Raw genomic sequence first — 24339 nt, forward strand, 5'->3', positions numbered from 1 at the left:
GAGGCTAAGAGGGAGAAGTGAAATAAAGAATCTGGCCAAAGGAAGTCATGGTGTATTTATAGGGAGAGAAGTTTTAAATGCTTTTGGAGGAAAATATCAATAACTTCCCCTAAATATTCGTTACGAGCATGCCTCAGTATATGAAGCGACTGTGAATCCTGACCATTTAATGTGACAGTTGTCGTTTTGCTTGCAAGGAATACAGACGGACCTGTCCATCATATTTAATGACCAACGGTTGGCTTTTCCCAAGAAAGATCAGTACACCGAGGAAACCTCCCTCCAACGTACGATATTAAACTCGACCTTCCTTACATCGACAGGCAAGGGTTAACCCCAATCCCATCCCCACAACATGGGAATGGAATCATGGGGGCTGTTGGACGGGCATGATATAGAGGCCCAACCCATCAATTTCAGTATACCCGAGAACCCTGAGCCCAATAACGAGTAGTAGGCCACACCGGTCCAGAAATCAGCTACATATCGGGGACCTGATTGTTTGGTAAAGCTAGTGTCTTGGGGCAAATTGCCTGCCAAAAACCAATTGGCAGTGGGTGCACTTCTCAAGACAGAAATCGGCTACATATCGGGGACCTGACTGCTCGGTAAAGATAGTGCCTTGGGGCAAATCGTCTGCCAAAAACCAATTGACAGTGGGTGCAAGTTTCAAGACAGTCACATCTATCTTGAGAACTGGGTCCCATTTGGTCAGGAATATATCCCAGAAGGGCCCCATCCCCCTAAAAAGCTTGCCCATCATCATCACAATCCCATTAAGGGAAGTCTATAAATAGGGGCTAAAGGAATGAGAAAGGGGGTTGGAAAAATTAGGGTGAGAGACACACGAGAGAAAATTGTGAGGATCAACGAAAGAGGAGAAGTTCACTATCAAGCTTGGGCCTTGTTGGGGGATACATGAAGGGGTAGAGAGATATGGGCTAGGTCGGAAACTCTTTCATTTGGGTCGCCTAATTGGCCTCAGGAGGTCTTTCCATTATAGGAAACTCATTACCCACTTCATACAAGTAAATTAAGGGCCTGACCTTAGGGCTAACCAGTCAAGTTGGGTCCAAGGCTCGCACAAGATTTATTATAATTGATTTGATAATAGTGAAATTATTAGAAGTTTGTCCCGTAATTTTTTCCTTCAAGGAGAAAAGGTTTACCATGTAAATCTTTATGTTTTTTTGTGGTTGTGTTTCTGTTGTGCTTAATAAAATTTATTTCGTTTATATATAATTTTCCCGACATGCTATGTTAGTGAATTAATGGGTGAGATTAAAAGTTAAAAATTTGCTTTGAATATTAGTCCTTGAAATGGATTTTTTTTTTTTTTTTATACATTTTTTTTTAACCTTTCAAACTTTCATATATCTCATCTACGTGGTAATTGCACCATGCAATAGTTGCATATAAGGGACCACGTCCCTTTCCACACCAGTGAGAGGAGGAAAATTATCAAATACTCTGAGAGTACTATAAATGCGTACTCTCCTCTCTCATATGGATTGTGGATTTCACTATAAATTTAATTAGTAGGATTCACAGTTATGTAAGAAGAAATAGTACACATTTATAATATTTTGAGAATACTCAATAATTACCTGTAAAATGATGAAATACCATTAATATTCAATCTTGTATTCTTCTAAAAAAATATTAAATCTTGTAAACTCAATAGTCAACTACACCTTTATTTGAATTAAAAAAAATAAAAATAAAAATAAAAAAACAAAAAAACCTAGCCCTTTATTTGAAGTGGATTAATGACATGCCTTTTGTTGGAGATAATAATTTGATGTGGATATTCTGGGAATATATCTTTTTCAAATATTTAATTTGACTTGACAAACATTTGTAGGGTAAATTTTCATGAAAATTCAGTTTGAGGGCTCAAAGAAATGTTCTGGATAAAATATTATGGTTGGACAGCTGATTATGATTGGAGGCCGACCATTTGAGTATCCCAAGAAGATTACTTAAGATAAGAAGTCATATATGCTTTTCTAATTTGTGTGGTGCCAATTAACAATTTAAAAAACAAAAACAAAAACAAAAACGTTACTGAACTTATCCGCCCTTTATTATAATTTATCGTGCTTATACAAGTGAAGGAATAAGGGGGGAATTTTTAGAAAAAAAAGAAAAAGTTTATTTTTTAAGCAACATGCATCTTGTTACAGCTCATAGTAGGATCAATTAAAACTTGATAAGAACCTTCACACAATCAGGTTGCTTCAAGTTCTCAAATGCTTTATCTATATCTTCCACTAAAACTTCATGAGTCAAAAGTTCATCAAGTTGGATTTCCTGTGAAAAAAAAAAAAAAAAAAAAAAAAAAAAAAAAAAAAAACAGAGTAAATCAACATTTCAAAAGTTCCCAAAATTTGACATAATTAGTAAATATTACTCCATCCGTCCCACTTTTTTTGTCCTGTTTGAAAAGTCAAATTTTTTAAGGAAATATTATTTATTATCTTGTCTATCTTTTAAAAATGTATAAGTTTCCAAAACTACCCTTAAAAAAATTTATCAAAAAATTGAATTAGTAAATTAATAGGGGTATAATAGGAACATTAGTAAATTAATGACTTTTATTTTTAGAAATAAGACAATATTTTGGGACATCTCAAAATGGAATAGAGGACAAAAAAAAGTGATACGGAGGGAGTAGTTATTATAAGACATATTTTACACAATATACTTGGAAACTCTCAAGTTTTCCATATAAAAAATGAAAGCATAATATCAGTGTTATCCCTAACCAAGGGGAGGGGGAAAAAATACATGGGAAAGGAAATAAAAAGGAGTGGAAAAATGTTAGAGGTATAGATACTACTAATTTGCACTACCCTTACTCCCCTAGCTAGCATCACTTAAAAGTAGTACTAGCAAATAGTAGAACTGCTGCTAAATATTATAATAAATTAGAAATATACATTATATTAGAAGTTGATGCTTTTTGAGCCAAGATAATAAGTTCTATGTATTTTTTTTTTATAAGCAGATAATAAGTTCTATGTACGTATAACATGAAGCAGCCACATTTATTTGTAAGCAATGTAATTTAAATTCACCTTATTTTTGCATTTCTCTATTATAAAAGGAAGGTCAGTTTTGAATTTGAGCCCTCCAAGAATGCTACCCTTCAAAGTTCCACCAAACAAGAGAGAATGGAAATTGACCTGGACAGTCTGATCATTTCCTGCCCCAATTACTAATGTTTGTCCTTTTCCCTGATCACCATGCATTCACAACCGACAAACATGTTAATTAAAAAAAAAAAAAAATTGCTGTAAACATAAACTATTTTTCAATAATTTTACAAATTATTGATTTGACCAATTTTTATTAATTTTCATTTGTGCCAATCTCAAATACTATTTTTTTACTTACTAATGAAAATATTATGAAATAATTTGTGTTTCTAACAATATAAAAGAAAAAAAAGTGTCGGCAATTAATGTATATAGGTGTAATTTTCTTTTAAAAAGATATAAAAAAAGTGTAGAAAGAGAGGGTTGTAACCCCTACGTGTCCAAGACAACGTGAAGATAGACAGACACTAACGCGTTCCCTAACGAGAATCAGGCGACTCAAACCCAGTTGGCACAAAGCCTGGTCACTAGGCCCTCTGCTGTATTGGTTAGGTGTAATGTGTTGTAAACTAGTAACACTATACCATTAATTGTTATATGAATATAAAAGAACATGTAAATTTGAATTTAGAGACGTACCATTTTTGTGGCTTGGAGGGCTTCATTGATCAAGGGAGGAACCCCAGTGCACTCAAAGCAATAATCCACACCCAATCCACCTGTTAACTCTTTGATTAGCTGGGAAATAGATTTATTATTATCGTTAGGGTTTATAAAATCAGTCATTCCAAAAGCTATTCCCTTTGTTTTTTTCCTCTCATTTGTGTCAATGCCAATTATCTTTGCTGCCCCTTGCACTCTCGCCCCCTGTATGGCCTGCAATTTACAAGGACATAATTTTAAACTTCCTTCATCCACCATTCGAATATTAAAAGGAAAAGAAAATAGAGATTTTTTTTTTCTTTTCTTTTTTCTCTTTCTGGTAGGTAAACTGAACTGCATGCACTGATAAAACTTCAACAAGGTACAGACATAAAATAAAATAAAAAAGGAAGCAGAGAGAGAGAGAGAGTCCAACCAGTTCAACAATCTCATCAAGAATAGATCAAGTTATGCAAGTTTATGTTCAGAAAAATAAAATAATTGCCTATACAAGTCTACTTATATACGTTGCAAAGTTAAAAAGGGAAACGGAAAACTATGGGACATATATATAAATATATATATATATATATATTTATTTATATTTAATGTTAGAAGTGCAAATGATAATGTCATATCTCTTTATAGTTTGTACTACAAAAAATCGGACAATGTTGTGACTTTCTTTTTTCCCTTGGGAAATGTTAGCAATTACCTAAGGTTATTGGTCTAGAAACTATTTTTAGAAACATTTTATGAGAAATAAAAGTAATTAATTTTTTTGTCAACTTTTTTGTATTTCCTATAAAAATAATATTAAAACTTTCCTAATATGATTATTAGAACACCCATTAACATGACCCAATTTGTGATTCAAAAAAAAAAAAAAAAAAAAAAAAAAAAAAGACCCAATTTGAATTATTTGCTTTGAATTTGAAAGACTAATTATCCAAAATCATTTTGTCCCTTTGGCCTTGAGGACATGAGTTATAGAGTAACAACCTTATGTCACCCTTCGTAATGTTTTCCTCTCTACATATAGTTTATTATATCACATAAATATGGTAGAACAAATTTTAAGTCTAACACATTTTCTTCAACAGTGTGAATGTAATTATTAAGACACTTTGATGGAGTTGAAGCTCTATACAGACAGTTTGACACTGAACCAACCTTCCCTTTGTGTTGTTATGAGTCCAATTGTTTGGACAAAGTTAAGAGCTCAAATAGACTATAGTTTATTTAAACCCCCAATTTTAAAAAATACAACTTAATTGCTTTTACTCTTTTTCCCCAAGGATCATGGGGGCATTTTTTCCATCACCCATAAACCGTTCGCAGCTTTCTTAATCTATTTAATTAGTGACAGTGGCTATGAGGCTTGAGTGAATTTCTTATCCTTCTATGTATATGTCTGTGGTGGTTTGTTTTTCTAGTTATTGTTACAATATTCTAGTGAGGAAAGTATACCAAGTAGTGGCTATATGCAGCATCTCTCTCATAGTAGGTGAGTCTTACAAATCAATGAGACCTATTTACTGCGAGAGAGATACCTTATATACCCACTATAGGGTATATTTTTTCGTTCTAGCAGGGGACGTATTGAAACTCGACCAGACATAATCATTAACTTACAACAAAAACAAAAATGAATTATGACAAAGACAATACTTTCTTCATTATCTAACAAGTTGGTGATTGAATAATTTCGCTTTTAACACCTCAATAATTACTACCAAAAAAAGGGGTTTATACTGGCGCTTCAAAAATGCCGCTATAGGTCTCTGAACTGCCGGCATAGGTCCAGTAATTGAGTTATACTGGCGCTTTCTATGCCGGAACTTTCTAGTGGGGTTTTGAACCATCACAATATTAATATAATTTTTTTTATAATGCACCAATCAAAATACTACACTGTCAGTGAAAAATTATGAGAGAGAACACATATATACATACCCCTAAGCCCACAGCACCAAGACCAAGAATAGCCACAGTTGATCCGCTTTCAACCTTAGCATCCTTCCATGCAGCCCCAAATCCAGTAGAAAATCCACATGAGAGGAAGCTAGCATGTGGATGAGATATAGTTGGATCAAGCTTGACAACGTAATTAGTGTCAACAACCATGTACTCGGACCATGTAGAGCAAGTAAAAGCGTGATACAACCTCTGGCCTCTAATAGACATCCTTGAAGTTTCATCAGGCATAAGACCACTTGAGGGTACAGGGTATTTGAGGCATAAATTGGTCTTTCCTGACAAACAATTCTCACAGTCTTCACACTCCCCTAGTGATGTTGGAATCACAAGATCTCCTTCTTTTAGATCTGTTACTTCCTCGCCAACGCTCTCTACCACACTGTAATTGCATATTTTAATTAGTAATGATAGTCACATACTCTTTATACACACACTGCTGCATGGAGTGAAATCATGTTTTTAAAATATAATTTAAAAAAGGAGAGTGTATCAAGTGTACAATAGCAAGTATGAAGCCTCCGAGTATGCATTAACATTTTCCATATTTTAATCTATATATCAATATGTTTGCAAGACCAGTTATTATAACATCAATTTGTGCTTCTTTGATTTTAAAAAAAATGTTAAATCGATGCAATGTCGATACCATAGTAAATATATTTTTTTCCTCGTTAGAAATCCAGCACACTTTGTAAATTTATTATATATATATATAGTAAAATGTATATTAATCTTTAAAATACTCATATATAAAACGTTTGTGTCTTCAGTTAAAGTGTTGTTATTGGTTAATTGAGAGCTTACCCAACACCTTCGTGTCCTAGAACCCGAGGAAAAAGAGGCTGTAGATCAACAAATGATATCATACCCTTCAGCCAAAAGAAAACGAGTTGAAAGTAAATGTAAATAATAACAGTTGTGAAGGAATTGAATACTAACAGTTGGGAACCCTTTGATGAATATGAGGTCTGTGTGACACACACTAGCACATAGGATCTTGACGCGAACTTCAGATGATTTTGGTGGCTCTACTTGTATCTCTTCCACCTTCACCGGTTCCCCATTTCCCCAACACACCGCCGCTATATATCACACAGTCACACCCCATTGTTGAACAAATTAGAGATCGAGAGAGATAAATTTATAAATACCAAAAGAAAAAAAAAAGTTTTAAATCTTATAATTCAAAGTGTAACAAATTAAACCTGAAGCTATGCATATTACTTTTTTTAAATTTCAGAATTTAATTTTATTACTTTTAGAATGATAAGTTTTAATTTATTTTTTAGAAATATTAAAATTTAATTTATCACTTTTATTTAATTTACACAAATTTTCAATCCAAAAAAAAAAAAAAACATATTATTTCATAAAATAAAATAAAGTTAAGTAATTATTGGGTGCAAAGCACCGTGTGGGTCCAGCCCACATGCCTTGTTAAAAAAGCTCATTAATGAGCTTGCTTCCTCAAGTTTCCAAAGTCAGCTTTTGGTTTATTGCAAAGCTGAGCAAGTGTGTGAGACACGCTGAAGAGAAAAAAAGGAAAAGAAAAGAAAGGCCATTCGGCCATGAGTGTGATTGAGAGAGAAACACACTGAGTAAGGGCTGAAGCAGAGAGTGTGAATTCCATAGAGTGAGCGAAAAACACAAAGAGATATTCAGCCATTTAAGGTGCAGTCCGTGTGAAGGGATAGAGAAAAACACAGTGAGAGTGTAAGAGAATTAAAATATATATATATATTTTTCTTTGCACAAATTACTAACAAGGAAGTTTTCATAAAGTTTTTGATTGTTATAATCATGAAAAGTTGGAGAATTCAAAGGAAGATTTTGCAATTCATTTTGAGGGGGTTAGGATTTTTCCTAACAGTAATAACATAAATCTACAACAAACATATAAAGGAATTTATCTATGAAAAGGAATCAAATAACAAGAGTAAGGTTGGGGGCAGGAGGAGTGGTTCCCTTGTTGGCTAAATGACTGAAACGTTGGGTACGTACTGCATCTTCTGATATCGGATGTTCTTACTAAGCCATATATGTATAGGAAATGAATCGATCGATGTTTATTTGTCTAAAAAGAAACTCTCATGTAAACGTTAAATACAGGCATACCTTTGCAATTTTTTTTTGATGGAAAGGCATACCTTTGCAATTAATGATTAGTAAGTCCCTCTTCGACATTGCCAGAGTTATCCAAGCTAATCAATGCAATTCAGTTTGAGTTGAGAGCTGTGTGAGAGTGTGTGTGTGTTGCGGGGGAGATGAGAAGCTGGTACCACAAATAAATATGCAAACTTTGTCATAATTGCATGTGTACGTGTGATAGTGATACACAACCAATTATATAATTGTTTGTGTTTCACTTGTAGAGAGAAATACTAAGGACAGGATAAATTCTACAATTTTTATCATAATTCGTTATGTGTTTACGTGAAAAATCTTGTGCAACAAAATGAGTAACAAAAGTTGTGGGATTTTTTGAGTCTATTTAGTAGAGGAGTTTAAGTAATGTTATTTATATTTTTTTAAAATATATGTAGATAAAAAAATGTGTAATATTATTTAAAAACTAAAAATATATGTTTAAAATGCTCTACCGGAGCCTTTATCTTCCTAGCATTTTCCATCACCAGTAATATTGGTCATTTTGTTGCACATTCAATACTACTGGTGGGACATAAATAGGAATAGAGAGGGTGAAACAATACTATTGAGTGTACGTTTAAATATTGCTTATTTTATTGAAAATTGAAAATAATAAAAAAATATTTTTTGATTACTGTTCATTAATTAATTTACTATGCATTTACCTTGATGTACTGTTTATGAGTTCATTAATAAATTTATTGTGCATTTCTCTTGATATACTGTTCATAAAACATAAACAATGTATCAGCCATCAGACGCTGGACTTAAAAAAAATAAAAATAAATAAAAAATAAATAAATAAAGGCCAAAAACTTAGATGTAGACGCACTGGACATGGACGCAGCTTACCCAAACAGAGCTTGAGTGTGTTATGGATAAGCTGAAGTCATAATTGAACGTCTTGTGTGTTCAATATTTTTTTTTTCCCTTAAAAAGAATGGAAAAAGGATAGGGAATCATGTAATAATAACTTACCTAATAGTATGCTCAGTAGGTACATGAAGGTTGGTGGCATGTGTAATGTGGGATTACGTACAGGAGTACTGTAAACATTGATTAATATTAGTTGATTGTCGGAAACTAGTAGGCATGAAAAGATCATTCTGCTGTTGGGTCACGACTCAAGATGGGTTTCTTTCATGGTTGGATAAAGAGACGTTAAGCAAAGTTACCCCTTTTTTTTTTTTTTTTTTTTTTTTTAAGATACCAGAGAAAGCATGTATATATATATATACACACACATATCTATATTATATATAAAAAGATTTTCTTCTTTCAACTGAAATTTTATATGGTTCAAAAATTCCATTATTAATAAAGGATAATTTCATTCAGAAATAAGGTCATAAATGTCAAATAACAAATTTTATTTTAAATTCAAAAAGAGAATTCTTAAAATTTATGATTTTTTTTTTCATTTAAAAAAGAAATTACAGTTATTACTTATATCTAAAGTTCGTTATTTTATTTGTTTAAAAAATAAAAATATATATTTCTTGTGGGGCCAGAGAACTTGGCGACCCTGACCCACTTTGTACTAGGCCAAGGCCCGCGCCGAGGAGAGAAATGTCTAAGGACATACGATGAAAATCCAAATGGCCTAGAGATGTTGCCGAGGACGATTTTGTCCTCGGCATTCCAGACTCCAGTAGGAAAGAACGGCATGCCACCAAAGGCAGCCTCCCAAAGCATTCCTCGAAGAAATGACGAGTACAATAGGACGCACACGGAGGTATGGTGTAGGAGCAGTTCAAGAAAAAGTTGTCACCTCCGCATTTAATGCGCCCAACTGACGTCTTGGCCGCATTAATGATGAAATGACCCCTAAATAGTATGGCCTTGTTTGTTGCAACTCACAGAGGGTTTGGGAAGGTGGCTGATGGGACGAGCACTCGAGTAATGGCCTGTACAATCAACAGATAGAGGGTCAAGATCGACCGGAAAGAAATATATAATGGGAGAGATCCCCCAAGGATGGGGGATCGCGAGAAAGGGACAGGAAGAGAGAAAAGGGAGAAAATTGCAGCAGTCTGCATGGTCTTGAAAAACCACGGGAACCTAGTACTGAAAGTAGAAGAAGAAGAATATCAAGCTCCTCGGACGAACACCCGGGGACAACATTTCAGGCTTGAACCCATTTTCTTATTGGCCCGTCCACACCCAACCATGTATAGCGATTGTGGTTTAGTCTAACACCTAGTTCTTAGGCCCGCTCTCTAAAAATTCATTGTATTGGGCTAGTTGGGCTTGAGACCCTTCGTCTAATAGGAAGAGCGCTCAAAACCAACACCCTACAATTGGCGCCGTCTGTGGGAAGAACTTGTGTGTTAGTAAGGACAACAATCCGGCATGGTAGGGTCAGGCCCTCATCAAGCAGGCTCCCATCAGCTTAAACCAGCCAAATCCCAACAACAGGGTAACTTCCCCAACCCCGAGCGCGACCGAAACAAAGAGAATGGAAGGTTTCGAGAGGGAAGCGTAAACACCACCCAAACCAGTAGGAGCCACTCTCGTGCGGGCAGCTACGTGCTTCAGAGACAAAATAACAGCCGGGCCCCATAGCAGGAGGAAGTTAGGAGCCATATGTCTCAGAAACAAAACGATAGGTAGTCCATGCAGCGAGAGATAGACGATTTGAAAAGAAAGTTGTACCATGCACAGCAAAGGCAATCTTATTCCAAACTTGACGTGCCCTCCGATGATGAACATGACGACGACTATAGACGAAAATCGAGGACTCCCTCAAATGAGACCTTCTCCCACGAAGAAGAACACTACCGGAGGCATAGGCGCAGAAGCCCATCTCCTAGGGGCTTAGGAAACGACGCCATGAGCAAGGCACTGGTTTAACTCTCCAAGTCGCCTTTCACACACCACATAGAAGAGGCCATACTCCCTTGACGGTTCCAGCAACCAACCTTCACCATTTACAACGGTAGAACAGGCCCGGTGGAGCATGTGAGACATTTCAACCAAATGATGGCTGTCTATTCTAGGAACGAGGCGCTGATGTGCAAGGTCTTCCCGTCCCGTTTGGGACCAGTGGCGAAGAGGTGGTTTAATGGTCTGAAGATGAACTTCATCGACTCGTATAGGCAGCTGACCCAAGCTTTTAGCTCCCGCTTCGTTACGAACCGCAGAGCCCCTCGGCCTTTGAGCGCTTTGTTGTCGTTATCCATGCATGATGGAGAAACCTTAAAGGCCTACTTGGACAGATATTGGGAAACGTACAATGAAATGGAAGAGAACTTTGACAACGGCCTCCCAGCCGATCACGGGCTACGGAAGTCTCTGACTGGCAAGCCCGCCACGAGTATGCATCAACGGATCGAAGAGTACAAGCGAGTGGAGGAAGATCAGTTACAGGGAAGAGGAAAAGAGAAGGTTATCCCTCAGGAGATGAGGGATTTTAAGTCAGACCGGTATGGCAGCAACTGCCCGAAGAGGGACTTTGCAGGGCAACTCGGAACAACCAATGCACAGACTGTCAACGCCATATTTCGAGAACCAGTGCATCTGGTTTTGGAGAAAATCAAGAATGAGCCATACTTTAGGTGGCCGAATAAGATGGTGGGAGAACCCTCGAAGTGCTATCAGAACCTTTATTGCCAATACCACCAAGACCATGGCTACACTACGGAGAACTGCAAGAACCTCTGGAACCACCTAAACCAGCTAGTTCGGGAAGGGAGGCTGAAGCACCTTCTGCATCATTCCCGTGGTCATTAAGGCCATCAAGAGGTCAGGAGAGATGTTGCCCTGAGGCCACCCACAGGAACGATCAGCGTAATCGTGGCTGCGCCAGGGAGAATAGGCACGCGCCCTGCATGAGTGTTATCAGTGGCTCAACTGCCTGCCGAGGAGTCCTAACCAGGGCCGAAGAGGGACAGGATGAGCTTTCGCCTCGTTTTGAGCTTTTTAGAGGAAGATAAGATCGGGATCATCCAGCCTCACGACGATGCACTGCTAATCACCCTCCGAATCGAGGACTACGATGTGAAAAAAGTAATGGTGGATGGCGGTAGCGCGGTTGAGGTTATGTACCTCGACCTATACAAGGGGTTGGGGTTAAAGCTGGAGGACTTGATGCCCTACAACTCCCCTCTGATGAGCTTTGACAGGAAGCTTGTCATTCCAATGGGCATGATTAGACTGCCCATCCAGACCGGCCCGGAAATAGTGGAGGTGAACTTCATCGTGGTGGACACCTACTCTTCCTATACAGCCATTGTCGGTAGGCCCTGGCTCTATACCCTAGGGGCTATTGCTTCCTCGTTGCACCAGAAGGTGAAATTCCCGTTAGGAGACCAAGTCCTGGAAATCCGTGGTTGCCAACCCACAATGAGGTAATGCGTGGTAGTGGCCGTCTCGCATCGGCTTGACGCGGAGCCCTTGGCCTCCGCTGAAGAGAACTTATAGCAACTAAAGACCCCGGTTTTGCCCCCTAACACAACTGCCGGGGAGGCGAAATGCGAAGACCTGGAAAAGGTGGTTATTGATGACGACCTGGAGAAGTTATTCCAAGTAAGGGCTCGGCTACCTCTCCAGGAGAAAGAGAAGCTGATTGAGTTCCTTAAAAGGAATATTGACCTATTTGCATGGGATGCCTGCAATGCCCCCGGGATCGACCCAGCCTTTATCTGCCATCACCTTAATGTCAACCTAACCATCATTCCCAAGAAGCAACCACCCCGTCGCCCGTCAAAAGAGCATGCCGACACGATTAGAGACGAAGTGGCAAAGCTTAAACGTGCTGGGGCTATCAAAGAAGTTTTTTTTACCCCGAATGGCTGGCCAACACGGTGGTGGTCAATAAGAAAAGTGGGAAATGGCGGGTCTGTATGGACTTCACAGACCTAAATAAGGCATGCCCTAAGGACCCATTCCCAATGCCTCGGATAGACCAGCTAGTGGACGCAACAACAGGCCATTCTCGGATGAGTTTCTTAGACGCCTTTCAAGGCTACCACCAAATACCACTGGCGCTGGGGGATCAGGAGAAAACGGCCTTCGTAACACCAATCAAAAATTACCACTACAAGGTAATGCCATTTGGCCTGAAGAATGCGGGATCAACTTATCAAAGGATGATGACAAGAATGTTCGAACCACAACTGGGCAAGAACATCGAAATATACGTCAATGACATGGTGGTGAAGAGTAAAGTTGTGTTCAAGCATTTAAGGGACCTTGGCAGCACCTTTGGCGTCTTGAGGAAACATAAGCTACTCCTGAATACTTCAAAGTGCTCATTTGGCATGGGGTTAGGCAAGTTTTTGGGCTACATGGTTACCCATAGGGGAATCAAGGTTAACCCAGACCAGATCAAGGCCATAAACGACCTGAAACCACCACAAAACGCAAAGGAGGTCCAAAAGCTTGCTTGGATGATCGCAGCCCTCAATCGATTCATTTCCAAATCGGCAGATAGATGTAGGTCGTTCTATCTCTTGATCAACAAGTGAAAGGGGTTTGAGTGGTCTGAGGACTGTGTGGTGGCTTTCCAGAAACTCAAAGATTACCTATCCCGGCCACCTATCATGTCCAGTCCCGAGGCCGATGAAGTTCTATACGCATACATTGTTGTAGCCCCCATGCTGTGAGCTTGGTGCTAATACGGGATGACAATGGCATCCAAAAGCCGGTCTATTACGTGAGTAAGTCGCTGCATGAAGCCGAGGTCAGATACCTACCCTTGGAGAAAGCCATACTGGCTGTAGTCCACGCCACGCGAAAGCTTCCCCATTATTTCCAGGCTCACACAGTGGTTGTTCTAACCCAACTACCCTTGAAGTCTATACTGTGAACCACTGACTACACTGGAAGGATTGCCATATGGAGCACAATTCTGGGAGCTTTTGACATCAAATACATGCCCCGGACCTCTGTAAAAGGCCAGGTCCTGGCAGACTTAGTGGCTGAATTCACTGAACCCCCAATAGAAACAATGGCAAAGGAACAAAACATGAATGGAAAATCGGTTGGAGTGCTCTCTACACCAGGACCCCCGTGTTGGAAGGTGTACGTTGATGGCGCGGAAAATCAAAGAGGATCTAGAGTGGGGCTAGTCCTAATATCTCCCGAGGAAGCCATCATAGAGAAGTCCCTAAGACTTGGGTTCTCAGCCACGAACAACAAAGCCGAGTATGAAGCCCTGCTACAAGAAATTGCCATGGTACAGAAAATGGGAGAAAAGGCAGTAGAGATGTTCTCGGACTCGAGACTAGTAGTGGGCCAGGTAAAGGGAGAATTAGAGGCAAGAGATGCAAGGATGCAAGAGTACCTAAGCCGGGTCAAACACTTACAGCTGGGCTTCAACTCTTTCAGCTTATCGCACGTCCCCAGAAGTGGAAACACTCATGCGGATTCGCTGGCCACGCTTGCCACCTCCTCGGTAAGGGACCTGCCTCAAATTATTCTTGTCGAGCACTTGGACAGAGTGAATGAAGTAGTCAAAGGCATGGTCCATGTTCATGAAGTCAGAGTGGGCCCTAGCTAGATGGACCCTATCATGAGGTTCCTCAAAGATGACATCTTGCTTGAGGAAAAGTTGAAGGTGGAGAAGATATGAAGAAAAGCTCCTCAGTTCTGGTTGTCTGAGGACCACAAATTGTACAAACGCTCATATTCTGTGCCATATTTACTGTGCGTCCATCTTGAGGCATCAGAACTGCTGCTAAAGAGCTGCACGAAGGGATCTGCGGGAGTCACACAAAAGGAAGATCTTTGTCACACCGAGCCATTACTCAGGGATACTAGTGGCCGGGGATGCAGAAGGAAGCCCTGGAGTATGTTAAAAAGTGTGACCAGTGCCAAAGGTTTGCCCCGAATATTCATCAACCTGGTGGGGCCCTCAACCCTTTGTCCAGTCCGTGGCCGTTCGCCCAGTGTGGGCCTGGATTTCGTAGGACCCTTCCTAAAGGCAACAGGAAATAAGAGATACCTACTGGTCGGCACAGATTACTTCACCAAGTGGGTCGAAGCCGAGCCTCTGGCCAATATCAGAGACATGGATGCTAAGAAATTCATCTGGAGAAACATGGTCATAACATTCGGAGTCCCTCGCACCCTCATCTTAGACAATGGACTCCAGTTTGACAACAAGGCCTTTAGAAGATACTGCTGCGAGTTGGGGATCACTAACAGGTACTCAACCCCAGCCTATCCTCAGGGAAACGAGCAAGCTGAGGCTGTTAACAAGGTCATAGTCAACGGACTTAAGAAGAGACTGGATGACGCCAAAGGAAGATGGGTGGAAGAGCTGCCGCACATCCTATGGACCTATCAGACTACACCACGACGGTCGACAGGGGAGACGCCTTTTGCCATGACTTATGGGGCCGAGGTCATTATCCCTATAGAGGCAAACTTCCCGACTCTAAGGACGAGTTCATTCACCTCGGATAATAACGATGAACTACTGGGGAAGAACCTAGATCTGATCGACGAACGAAGAGAAAAGGCAATGGTCCAATTGGCCTATTACCACCAGAAGCTCAAACAGGGATATGATGCAAACGTGAAGCTTAGACCACTGGCACCAAGGGACTTAGTGTTGAGGAAAGTTATAGTTGCTGAAAGAAACCCATCATGGGGAAAGCTCGGACCCAACTGGGAAAGACCATACCGGATTACTTCAGTTGCGAGGATAGGAGCATACTACCTAGAAGACTTAGATGAAAAAGCTGTACCCTGTCCATGGAATGTAAATTACCTGAGAAGGTATTACTATTAATAAAAGCATTTGTCCAGTTCAGATTTTAAGTCCATCTCGATTACACGTCTCACATTCTGGCAATAATTTAAGTGCTAGACAGAACCAAGGCCTTGCATGGCCCTCGGACTCAAGCCTATGGGGAAACTAGTCACTCCAAGAAAATTGAAGTGCTAGACAGAACCAAGGCCTTGCATGGTCCTCGGACTCAAGTCTATGGGGAAACTAGTCACTCTAAGAAAATCTAAGTGCTAGACAGAATCAAGATCTTGCATGTTCCTCGGACTCAAGCCTATGGAGAAACTAGTCACTCCAAGAAAATTTAAGTGCTAGATAGAACCAAGGTCTTGCATGGTCGTTGGACTCAAGCCTATGGGGAAACTAGTCACTCCAAGAAAATTTAAGTGCTAGACAAAACCAGGGCCTTGCATGGTTCTCGAACTCAAGTCTATGGGGAAACTAGTCACTCTAAGAAAATCTAAGTGCTAGACAGAATCAAGATCTTGCATGGTCCTCGGACTCAAGCCTATGGGGAAACTAGTCACTCCAAGAAAATCCAAGTGCTGGACAGAACCAAGGTCTTGCATGGTCCTCGGATCCAAACCTATAGGGAGACTAGCTACTTCAAGATTTGTAAAAGCTGTGGATACAGCCTAAGCCTACACTCGGCACCTCGGATTATACACTTAGCACCCTAGAGATATGGGTAGACACAAACTAAGCTTCCCCTTGATACTGGTAAGGCAATATTGAGGGATTTAACTTCAAATATATTATGTGCACAACCATTCACACCCGTTAGGATAATTAATTCACAAGCCACGAGATTTTGTAGTAATAGTAATATCGGTAAAGGCAATAAACACATGATTCAAAAGGGAAAAGAAGAAAGGAATTTCATATATATAGCCGAAAAATTCAGTTACAAACGAATTCCAAGACTCCTAAAACAGAAGAAAATTAACTAAAAACTAAGCTGAAAAGAAAACCAACACAAAAGGTGGTCGGAGTCTTTACTTCTTCAACTTTATTTTTGCCCCTTCCTTGGGAAGCCGAACAAGATTGGCCTCGAGACCTTGGGAGACATCCCCTTCCTTGGGAAGCTGAGCAGGATTGGCCTCGAGACCCTAGGAGACATCCCTTTCCTTGGGAAGCTGAGCAGGATTGGCCTCGAGACCTTGGGAGACATCCCTTTCCTTGGGAAGCTGAGCAGGATTGGCCTCAGGGCCCTGAGTGACACCAGCCGGGGAAATGGACTAAAGGGGTTGAATCAAGAAAAGTGGCTCCTCGATGTGAGGGTCTTGAGCGTTGACTACGGACCCGGCAGCCTCCTTGGGTGCTTCAAGGTTAGAACTCCCACCCGTTTCTGTCACCTTAGGAAGCTCACCCCCCTTGGCTGTCTCGTTAGCGGGGGACACGGTCAGGGCAGCCTCAGGCTGGGCAACCTTAGCCTCCTCCGGAGCTCTCGCCGTCTCAGAGTTAGTCTCACGAATGGTTGAGGGATAGTACACCTTCTCCGTCTTCCACAGATCAGACAAAGCCTCCACCCCAGCTTGTTTTAGGGCTTCATTCCAGACCTAGAAGTAGTAAAGTCGGCATACCCTAGGGATTTGAGCCTTAAGGACGGCTTGGGTATCAGCCACCCCCGCATTATAAGCCTCCTCCTCAGCTTTGTCCTTGGAGGTCTCGGCCTCCGTCTTGGTAAATTCAGCCTCCGTCTTAGCCCTTAGAGCTTCATCCCTAGCCCATTCGGCAATGCCCCTAGCCATCTCTACCTCGGACGACTTCTTCTTTAAATCATCAATTTGCCCCTTTGCAATCCTCAGCTGATCTTTAGCTTCAAGTAGGCGCTTCGTTTGGGTCTCAGCCTACTTTTGGGCGCCAGACAGGCCTGCTTCAGCGCTGTCCCTTTGCCTGGTCATTTCCTTCAGATCCTTTCTAGCCTTAGTAAGGTCAGCCTCGGAGTTCTTAAGGGTGCGAGCTGCATCCAAGCGCTTATTACGTTCGGTCTCCAAGGACCTGCTCTGCCCCTTAGCCTTATCCTTCAGCCTATAAGTGGCCTGGATGACCTGCCAATCGGAACAAACACACTATTAATGGGAAATTGAGGTACAAAAATTGATAGAGTCACAAGTATCTGAAACCTTACCATGGCCAAGTACCTCTTCATGCTGAGGAAGACCTCCTGACTCCTCATATTCTTCAGCTCTTTCATGTTAGTGGGAAGGAGCAGGGCCCTCTCCAACTCGTCAGCCACATAAACGCCTTCGTCGCCTCGAAAGTCCCTTAGGGAGGCATTTTCCATTAATGGCTCCCCGTGGAGCATTGGGGCAGGGAGCCAAGCCTCGGGCACAGATTGAGCATCGATCTCCTTGCCTTGGCCTTGAGGCCCAATCTTTAGCTGCTTTTGAGCCCGCGGGACTTCGCCCTCCTCTTGAGGCGTGTGAGACTTCCCTTTATCCATCGACTCTTTACCCTTAGAACTCCTCTTCCTCTTTGAGTCGGTGGGCTCAGGCCGAGAAGGTAAAGTCGATTGGGGGGAAGTAGGGTGTTTGGGCCGGGGAGATGGTGTTCGCAAACGAGCAGGGGAAGACCTGGTTTGAACAGGTTGAGGCTGTGGCGGAGGAGGGGGAGGTTTGGATTTCGACTTTCCTGGTGCCTCCTTCCCCAACTGGCCCTCAATTAGGTTAAGCAGGCTTGACTGGGGTTTCCTTTTAAGACCCATCTCCGCCTGAGAGGATGTCCCCGCTAACAAAAAATCCTCCTTGGAAAGGTCAGGGTCACCCAAGTCACCAACGGGATCCGCGGGCGAACTAGCCTGGTCAAACGCATCGAATCCTTCTTCGGGCAAACCTGAACCACTCTTGGCTTCCGCCGCTTGGTGAGATGAAGAAGAGCCGGCCAACGAGATGCCTTTCGGAACAGGAGACCCCTTGGGAATCAGAAACCCGTGCTCAACTACAGTGATTCTCTGAAACCAGGGATCGTTTGCTCTAATCACGTACTTCGGATCGGCGAATGACCTCTGGATAGAATCGTACCCCAAGATCTTGTGAGCGGCCCTGACTTGGTTGTCTGCCTTGTTTACAAAGACCGCCGCCCTGAGGATAGTCTCCAAATCCTCCTTGTTGGTTAGATGGAAGTGCCGCTGAAAGGCGTGTGGATCTGCAAAAAGAAGGCGTATTCACATCAGTAACCAAACCGTGCAAATCATGATGGCAAAAAATAAAAGAGGGGGATCATCCCTCTCCCAATCTAGATACCCCACCTGGCTCCCTCTCCACCGTGGGGCAAGGGAGGCCATCATGCCACTCCCCAGACACGATGAGGAAGTCCTTGTTTAACCCTTTGCTGGACTCGGGGAGGCATTGAATAAGCCAAACCCTATCATCCCTCGTCTTTAAATAGTAGGACTTGCCTTTCAGGAGTTGGAGGTTGTAGCACCAGTTCACGTCGTGGTAAGTTAGCCTTAGCCCCATTTTCTCATTTAAGGCATCCACACAACCCAGGATCCTAAAAATGTTAGCGGCACACTGGGTGGGGGCTAATTGAAAGTGCTTAAGATAATCCCTCATCACTGGCCCCATGGGGATTCTCACACCCCCCTCTATAAAGGCAAGTATAGGGATCACCACCTCACCCGTTTTTCTCCTAAAGTGCCACTCCCCTTCCTCACAGTACCTTAGACCTACATTGGGGGGTATCCTATAATCGGCGATGAATTTTTCCATCGTCTCTTTGGTTTCAACCAACTTTTTTAATTTACCCATCTCTAGAAACTGCCAAAGAGACTCAGGAGATGACGAAAGAAGGAGAGGAGCAAGAGAAAGATAAACTTAGAAGAGGGAAAACACAAGTTGAAGAGTGAAGAAAACTTACGGAAATGAGGAAAAACTCCTCGGGTAGGCTCTTTATGCTGGAAAGAAACTTGAGTTTGGCTGGAAGTTTAACTGAACTCAGGACATATGTGCAGGAACTCTTAAGTGCAAAGGTAAAGAGACAAGTCCGTTCAAATGGGAATTTATACCTCCCATTAAAAATAACTGTGCGGATTCTCCCGCCCATAAAGGTGAGGAAATCTCAGTCGTCAAAATCACCATCGCACCATTGAACGTGGGAAGCACGGAGTCGCCAGCATTCATTAAAGGCACGCTTCATATACCAAGGCGCTAGGAACATGTCTCGGGCATATGAAAAGACTCTAGCATTAATGAAGGACAGGACATGACAAGCCATGACAGAAGCCTGATGTTACCAAAACCCTCCTCTCCGTTCGAGGATCCGGACAGCAGGATTTTGAGGAGCTATTGTGGGGCAAGAGAACTTGGTGACCCCGGTCCACTTTGTGCTAGGCCAAGGCCCACGCCGAGGAGAGAAATGTCCGAGGACATACGATGAAAATCCAAATGGCCTAGAGATGTTGCTGAGGACGATTCTGTCCTCGGCATTCTAGACTCCAGTAGGAAAGAACGGCACGCCACCAAAGGCAGCCTCCCAGAGCGTTCCCCGAAGAAAGGACGAGTACAGTACGACGCACACGGGGGTATGGTGTAGGAGTAGTTCAAGGAAAAGCTGTCACCTCCACATTTAATGCGCCCAACTGACGTCCTGGCCGCATTAATGATGAAAGGACCCCTGAACAGTATGGCCTTGGTTGCTGCAACTCACAGAGGGTTTGAGAAGGTGGCTGATGGGACGAGCACTTGAGTAATGGCCTGCACAATCAACAGATGGAGGGTCAATATCGACCGAAAAGAAATATATAATGGGAGAGACCCCCCAAGGACTGGGGATCGCGAGAAAGGGACAAGAAGAGAGAAAAGGGAGAAAACTGCAGCAGTCTGCATGGTCTTGAAAAACCATGGGAACCTGGTACTGAAAGTAGAAGAAGAAGAATATCAAGCTCCTCAGACGAACACCCGGAGACAACATTTCAGGCTTGAACCCATTTTCTTATTGGTTTGTCCACACCCAACCATATATAGCGATTGCGGTTTAGTCTAACACCTAGTTCTTAGGCCCGCTCTCTAAATATTCATTGTATTGGGCCAGTTGGGCTTGAGACCTTTCGTCCAATAGGAAGAGCGCTCAAAACCAACACCCTACATTTCTAAATTATAATAGATGCAAATTATTAACCTTTACTCAAAAAAATAGAAAAACCTCTAAGCAATTGGAGTAGGGCAAGGATAGGTTTCTTCCATGGTTAGAGATAGAGACGTTAAGAAAAGTTATCTATTTTTTTTTTTTTTTAGGATGCAAGGGAAAGTCTTGGAGAGAGGTCCTTTAATAATATACCATGAAGCTATTTGTGACATTAGTTTATAAGTTGTGTTTTCGGGTTTCAGCTATTTTTTTTAGCTGAAATTTTTGGGTTAAAATATATATATATATATTAATAATGTTGATGCGTAAAAATGTGGGAACTTTAAAAAAAGTCAAATATTGGTTAAAGGTTCCGATTTTATAGTATATATAGATTAGATACCTTAGAAAAACACAAAAGTCTTCTTACCATTTGCTTAGGCAGAGACTTCATGCTAACGAAGAAAAAAAGGCTGAAGGGAATTGGTTGAGGCCATTCGGCCATTTGGTTATAAGTGAATGATCAAGAGACAGAATTGTGTGTTGAGAAGAAAATAGAGAGATGAGTGCAAAATCTTGCCGCATGTGGGAGATAAATAGTGTGTATGAGAGTAAAAGAAAAATAACGAAAATTTTCTTTAGTCATAAGTTATATATACACAAAAGATTTGTACGAGCATGATATAGAAGCCCAGCCCATCAATTTCAGTATACCCAAAACCCTGAGCCTAATAACGGGTAGTAGGACACACCGATCTAGAAATCAGCTACATATCAGTGACATGATTGTTCGGTAACGATAATGCCTTGGAGGAAATTGCTTGCCGAGAACCAATAGGTAGCGTATGCAAGTTTCAAGATAGTCACATTTGTCTTGAGAAGTGGGTCTCATTTAGTTAAAAATATATCCCAAAAGGGCCCCACCCACCTAAAAAGTTTGCCTATCATTATGACAATCCCACTAAGGGAAATCTATAAATAGGGGCGGAAGGAGTGAGAAAGAGGGTTGGAAAAATCAGGGTGAGAGAGACATATGAGAGAAAACTGTGAGGATCAACAAAAGAGGAGAAGCTCATTATCAAGCTTGGGCCTCCTCGGGGCATACATGAAGGGGTAGAGGGATACGGGTTAGGTCGGAAACTCTTTCATTTGGGCCACCTAATTGGCCTTGAAGGTTTTCCATTGTAGGAAACTCATTACCCATTTCATACAAGTAAATTAAGGGCCTGACCTCAGGGCTAGCCAGTCACGTTAGGTCCAAGGTTTGCACAATTGGTGTTGTTTGTGGTACTCAGCTAAAGATCCAGAGTCAGTTTATTGCTAGCTGGGATGGAGGAGCCACATGCAAGAGAGGGATCAATAGGCCCTGGAGGCAATTGTTCAAAGGCCTTGTCTTGGGGCTAGAGGGAATGAAAAAGGGAATGAGACCGCATGCAAGATGGGCATGAGACAAGATTTGATTCGGATGAGTGATCTTTGTAGGGGGAAAGATCGGTATCTAACTTCCCCGAGCATTTGTATTGTAGTGAGCGGGATCGCGAGATAGAAAACCTATGAAATCAGGTTAAGAAGTTGGAAATTGAGATTAGGGGCCAACATCATAGAAGGGACCACGAGGGATCGTCTAGTGATCCCAACTATAAAGGAGGTAGCATGGCTGGATCATCTCATCGGAGTGATTCACAGTGTTTGAGAGAGAGGTCCAATGAAACTATAGGGCAACATTCTAATAAGAACAGGCACAGTCACCCAAGTGCAGCCTTGGACGCCATGAGCAGAGCACTTCGAAGCACTTTAGAGAACTGCCCGATCACCATTCTCCAATGAGATAGAGCGTACCGAGATGCCCAGGCGTTTCGATCGCCCACCTTTTACTTGCTACTACAGCAAAACTAACCCGATGGAACACGTAAGCCATTATATTCAGATGATGTCCTTGTATTCCCCAAATAACGGTTTAATGTGTAAAGTATTCCCGTCCAGACTCGGGCCCACAGCGATGAGGTGGTTCAACGGTTTAAGGAAAGGATCCATACATAACTTTGGAGAACTAATTCAGGTGTTCAGGCCTCGATTCATCACCTGCATTCAGGTCCCTCAGCCTATTGATGTGTTGTTGTCTATGAAGATGGACAATAGGGAGACACTCCGATCTTATGCCAATCGGTATAAGGAGTTTTACAAAAAAATAGGTGGGGGGAATGAGTAGGTTGCAGTGAGTACATTCAAGCTAAGGCTCCCTCAGGAGTCGGAATTAAGGGAATCCCTACCTATGCGACCTCCTGAGAACATGCATTAACTTATAAGGAGGATAAAAGAACATAAAAGGCTGAAGGATGACCGACAACAGATTAAGGGAAAGGCACCGGCAACCTCCTAGTTTAATAGGGACCCGTGGCTTAAAGGCTTCCAGCTGAGGCCAAGAAGGGAATCCAGGGTAGTTAAGCTCGAGGTTCGGACTGGAGGGGTGAATGTGGCATTTAAGGAACTAGTTCATAAGATTCTCGAGTGGATAAAGAATGAGTTGTACTTTTAGTGGTCAAGTAAAATGGGTTGGGACCCATCCAAGAGGAACTAAAGCCTGTACTGCACCTATCACCGTGAGAAGGGGCACACCACTGAACAGTGTAGGTTGTTTAAAGATCATTCAGAGTAGCTTGTGAAATTAGGGTATTTGAAGGAATTCATGGCCAGACAGGGAGGCGGCACAACGGGGCAAACATCGAGGAACCAAGGGAATACACTCCCTCCGCCCTTGGGAATTATGAAGTTATTTATGCAACCTCAATCAACACTAGGGCAAGTCGACTTAAGGGGTTCTCAGTATTACCCTGTAACAAGGGACAAAGGTTAGTGATTAACCAGAGAAAAGACTAAGGTTGAATACAGAGCCAATTGCTTTTGGGGATGATGATCTAGAGGGGACGTCCCAACTGCATGACGACGCATTAGTTGTGACCTCGAGGATTGGGGTTGTTTTTTTGGTAAACACACAAAATCCTTTGATGTGAACTAATAAAACATATACTGTATATGATATTCGCCATTTAGTGGTTGTCACCAAAACATTCACAATAAAACTTAGAGGCTGTTTGGATGAAAAAAAAAATGATCACTCATCACTCATCACTCAATAACTCATCACTTATCACTAAAAATACCCTAATTTCCTAAGGTGGCATGTTTGGCACTTGTTTCCAACTTCTGATAATTCAAAAAAATTTACTTTTTGTGAGACCTACGGATTGACTTGGTGCAACTTTTACTTCTTACTTTTTTCTCTTTTTTTTTTTCCCTTCAACCCCCAATACCCAAACTCACCAAACCCAAATTGCTCTTAAACCCAGAAAATTCATTAGCATCCTCGACAACCAAATTCTCCAGCTTCATCAACAAACCCAAAAAAGGAAAGGGTTGGAAAGAATGATATGAATTGTTGCCCCAATCGTTGACCCAAATCATTCTTTGGATTTCTCTCCATCTGGGTTTTGTTTCCCAACAACACCTCCAAACCAAACCCATCTCCGATCTGAAACCACCCACTAGAACACCTAGTTCAAGAAATCACTCAGATCGGTGTGCTTAGAAGCTTGATCAAAGACATGCAAGACCGATTCCACCCCTTTTCTCTGCCCCTTTCCTCTCTTTCATTTCTTACTTCTGGGT

At 41.7% G+C, this 24339-nt stretch overlaps 2 protein-coding genes across 2 annotated transcripts; one reads left to right on the forward strand and one right to left on the reverse strand.

The window, feature by feature from the left end:
* Positions 1-2054: 2054 nt before the first annotated feature.
* Positions 2055-8005, reverse strand: LOC115960598 (8-hydroxygeraniol oxidoreductase-like). The gene is made up of 7 exons (XM_031079535.1): positions 7871-8005; positions 6663-6805; positions 6528-6565; positions 5700-6102; positions 3741-3977; positions 3081-3239; positions 2055-2313 (listed from the first exon to the last, which is right to left on the reverse strand). The coding sequence occupies exons 1-7, from the start codon at positions 7905-7907 to the stop codon at positions 2203-2205; spliced, it is 1128 nt and encodes a 375-aa protein (XP_030935395.1). The 5' UTR covers positions 7908-8005; the 3' UTR covers positions 2055-2202.
* Positions 8006-10853: 2848 nt separating this feature from the next.
* On the forward strand, positions 10854-11603 carry LOC115961378. Its single transcript, XM_031080369.1, has 2 exons — positions 10854-11233; positions 11306-11603. Exons 1-2 carry the CDS (start codon positions 10854-10856, stop codon positions 11601-11603), a joined length of 678 nt encoding a protein of 225 aa, XP_030936229.1.
* Positions 11604-24339: the final 12736 nt, after the last annotated feature.

This window comes from Quercus lobata, chromosome 9 (genome assembly GCF_001633185.2).
Source record: "Quercus lobata isolate SW786 chromosome 9, ValleyOak3.0 Primary Assembly, whole genome shotgun sequence".
NCBI classification, from domain to species: domain Eukaryota; kingdom Viridiplantae; phylum Streptophyta; class Magnoliopsida; order Fagales; family Fagaceae; genus Quercus; species Quercus lobata.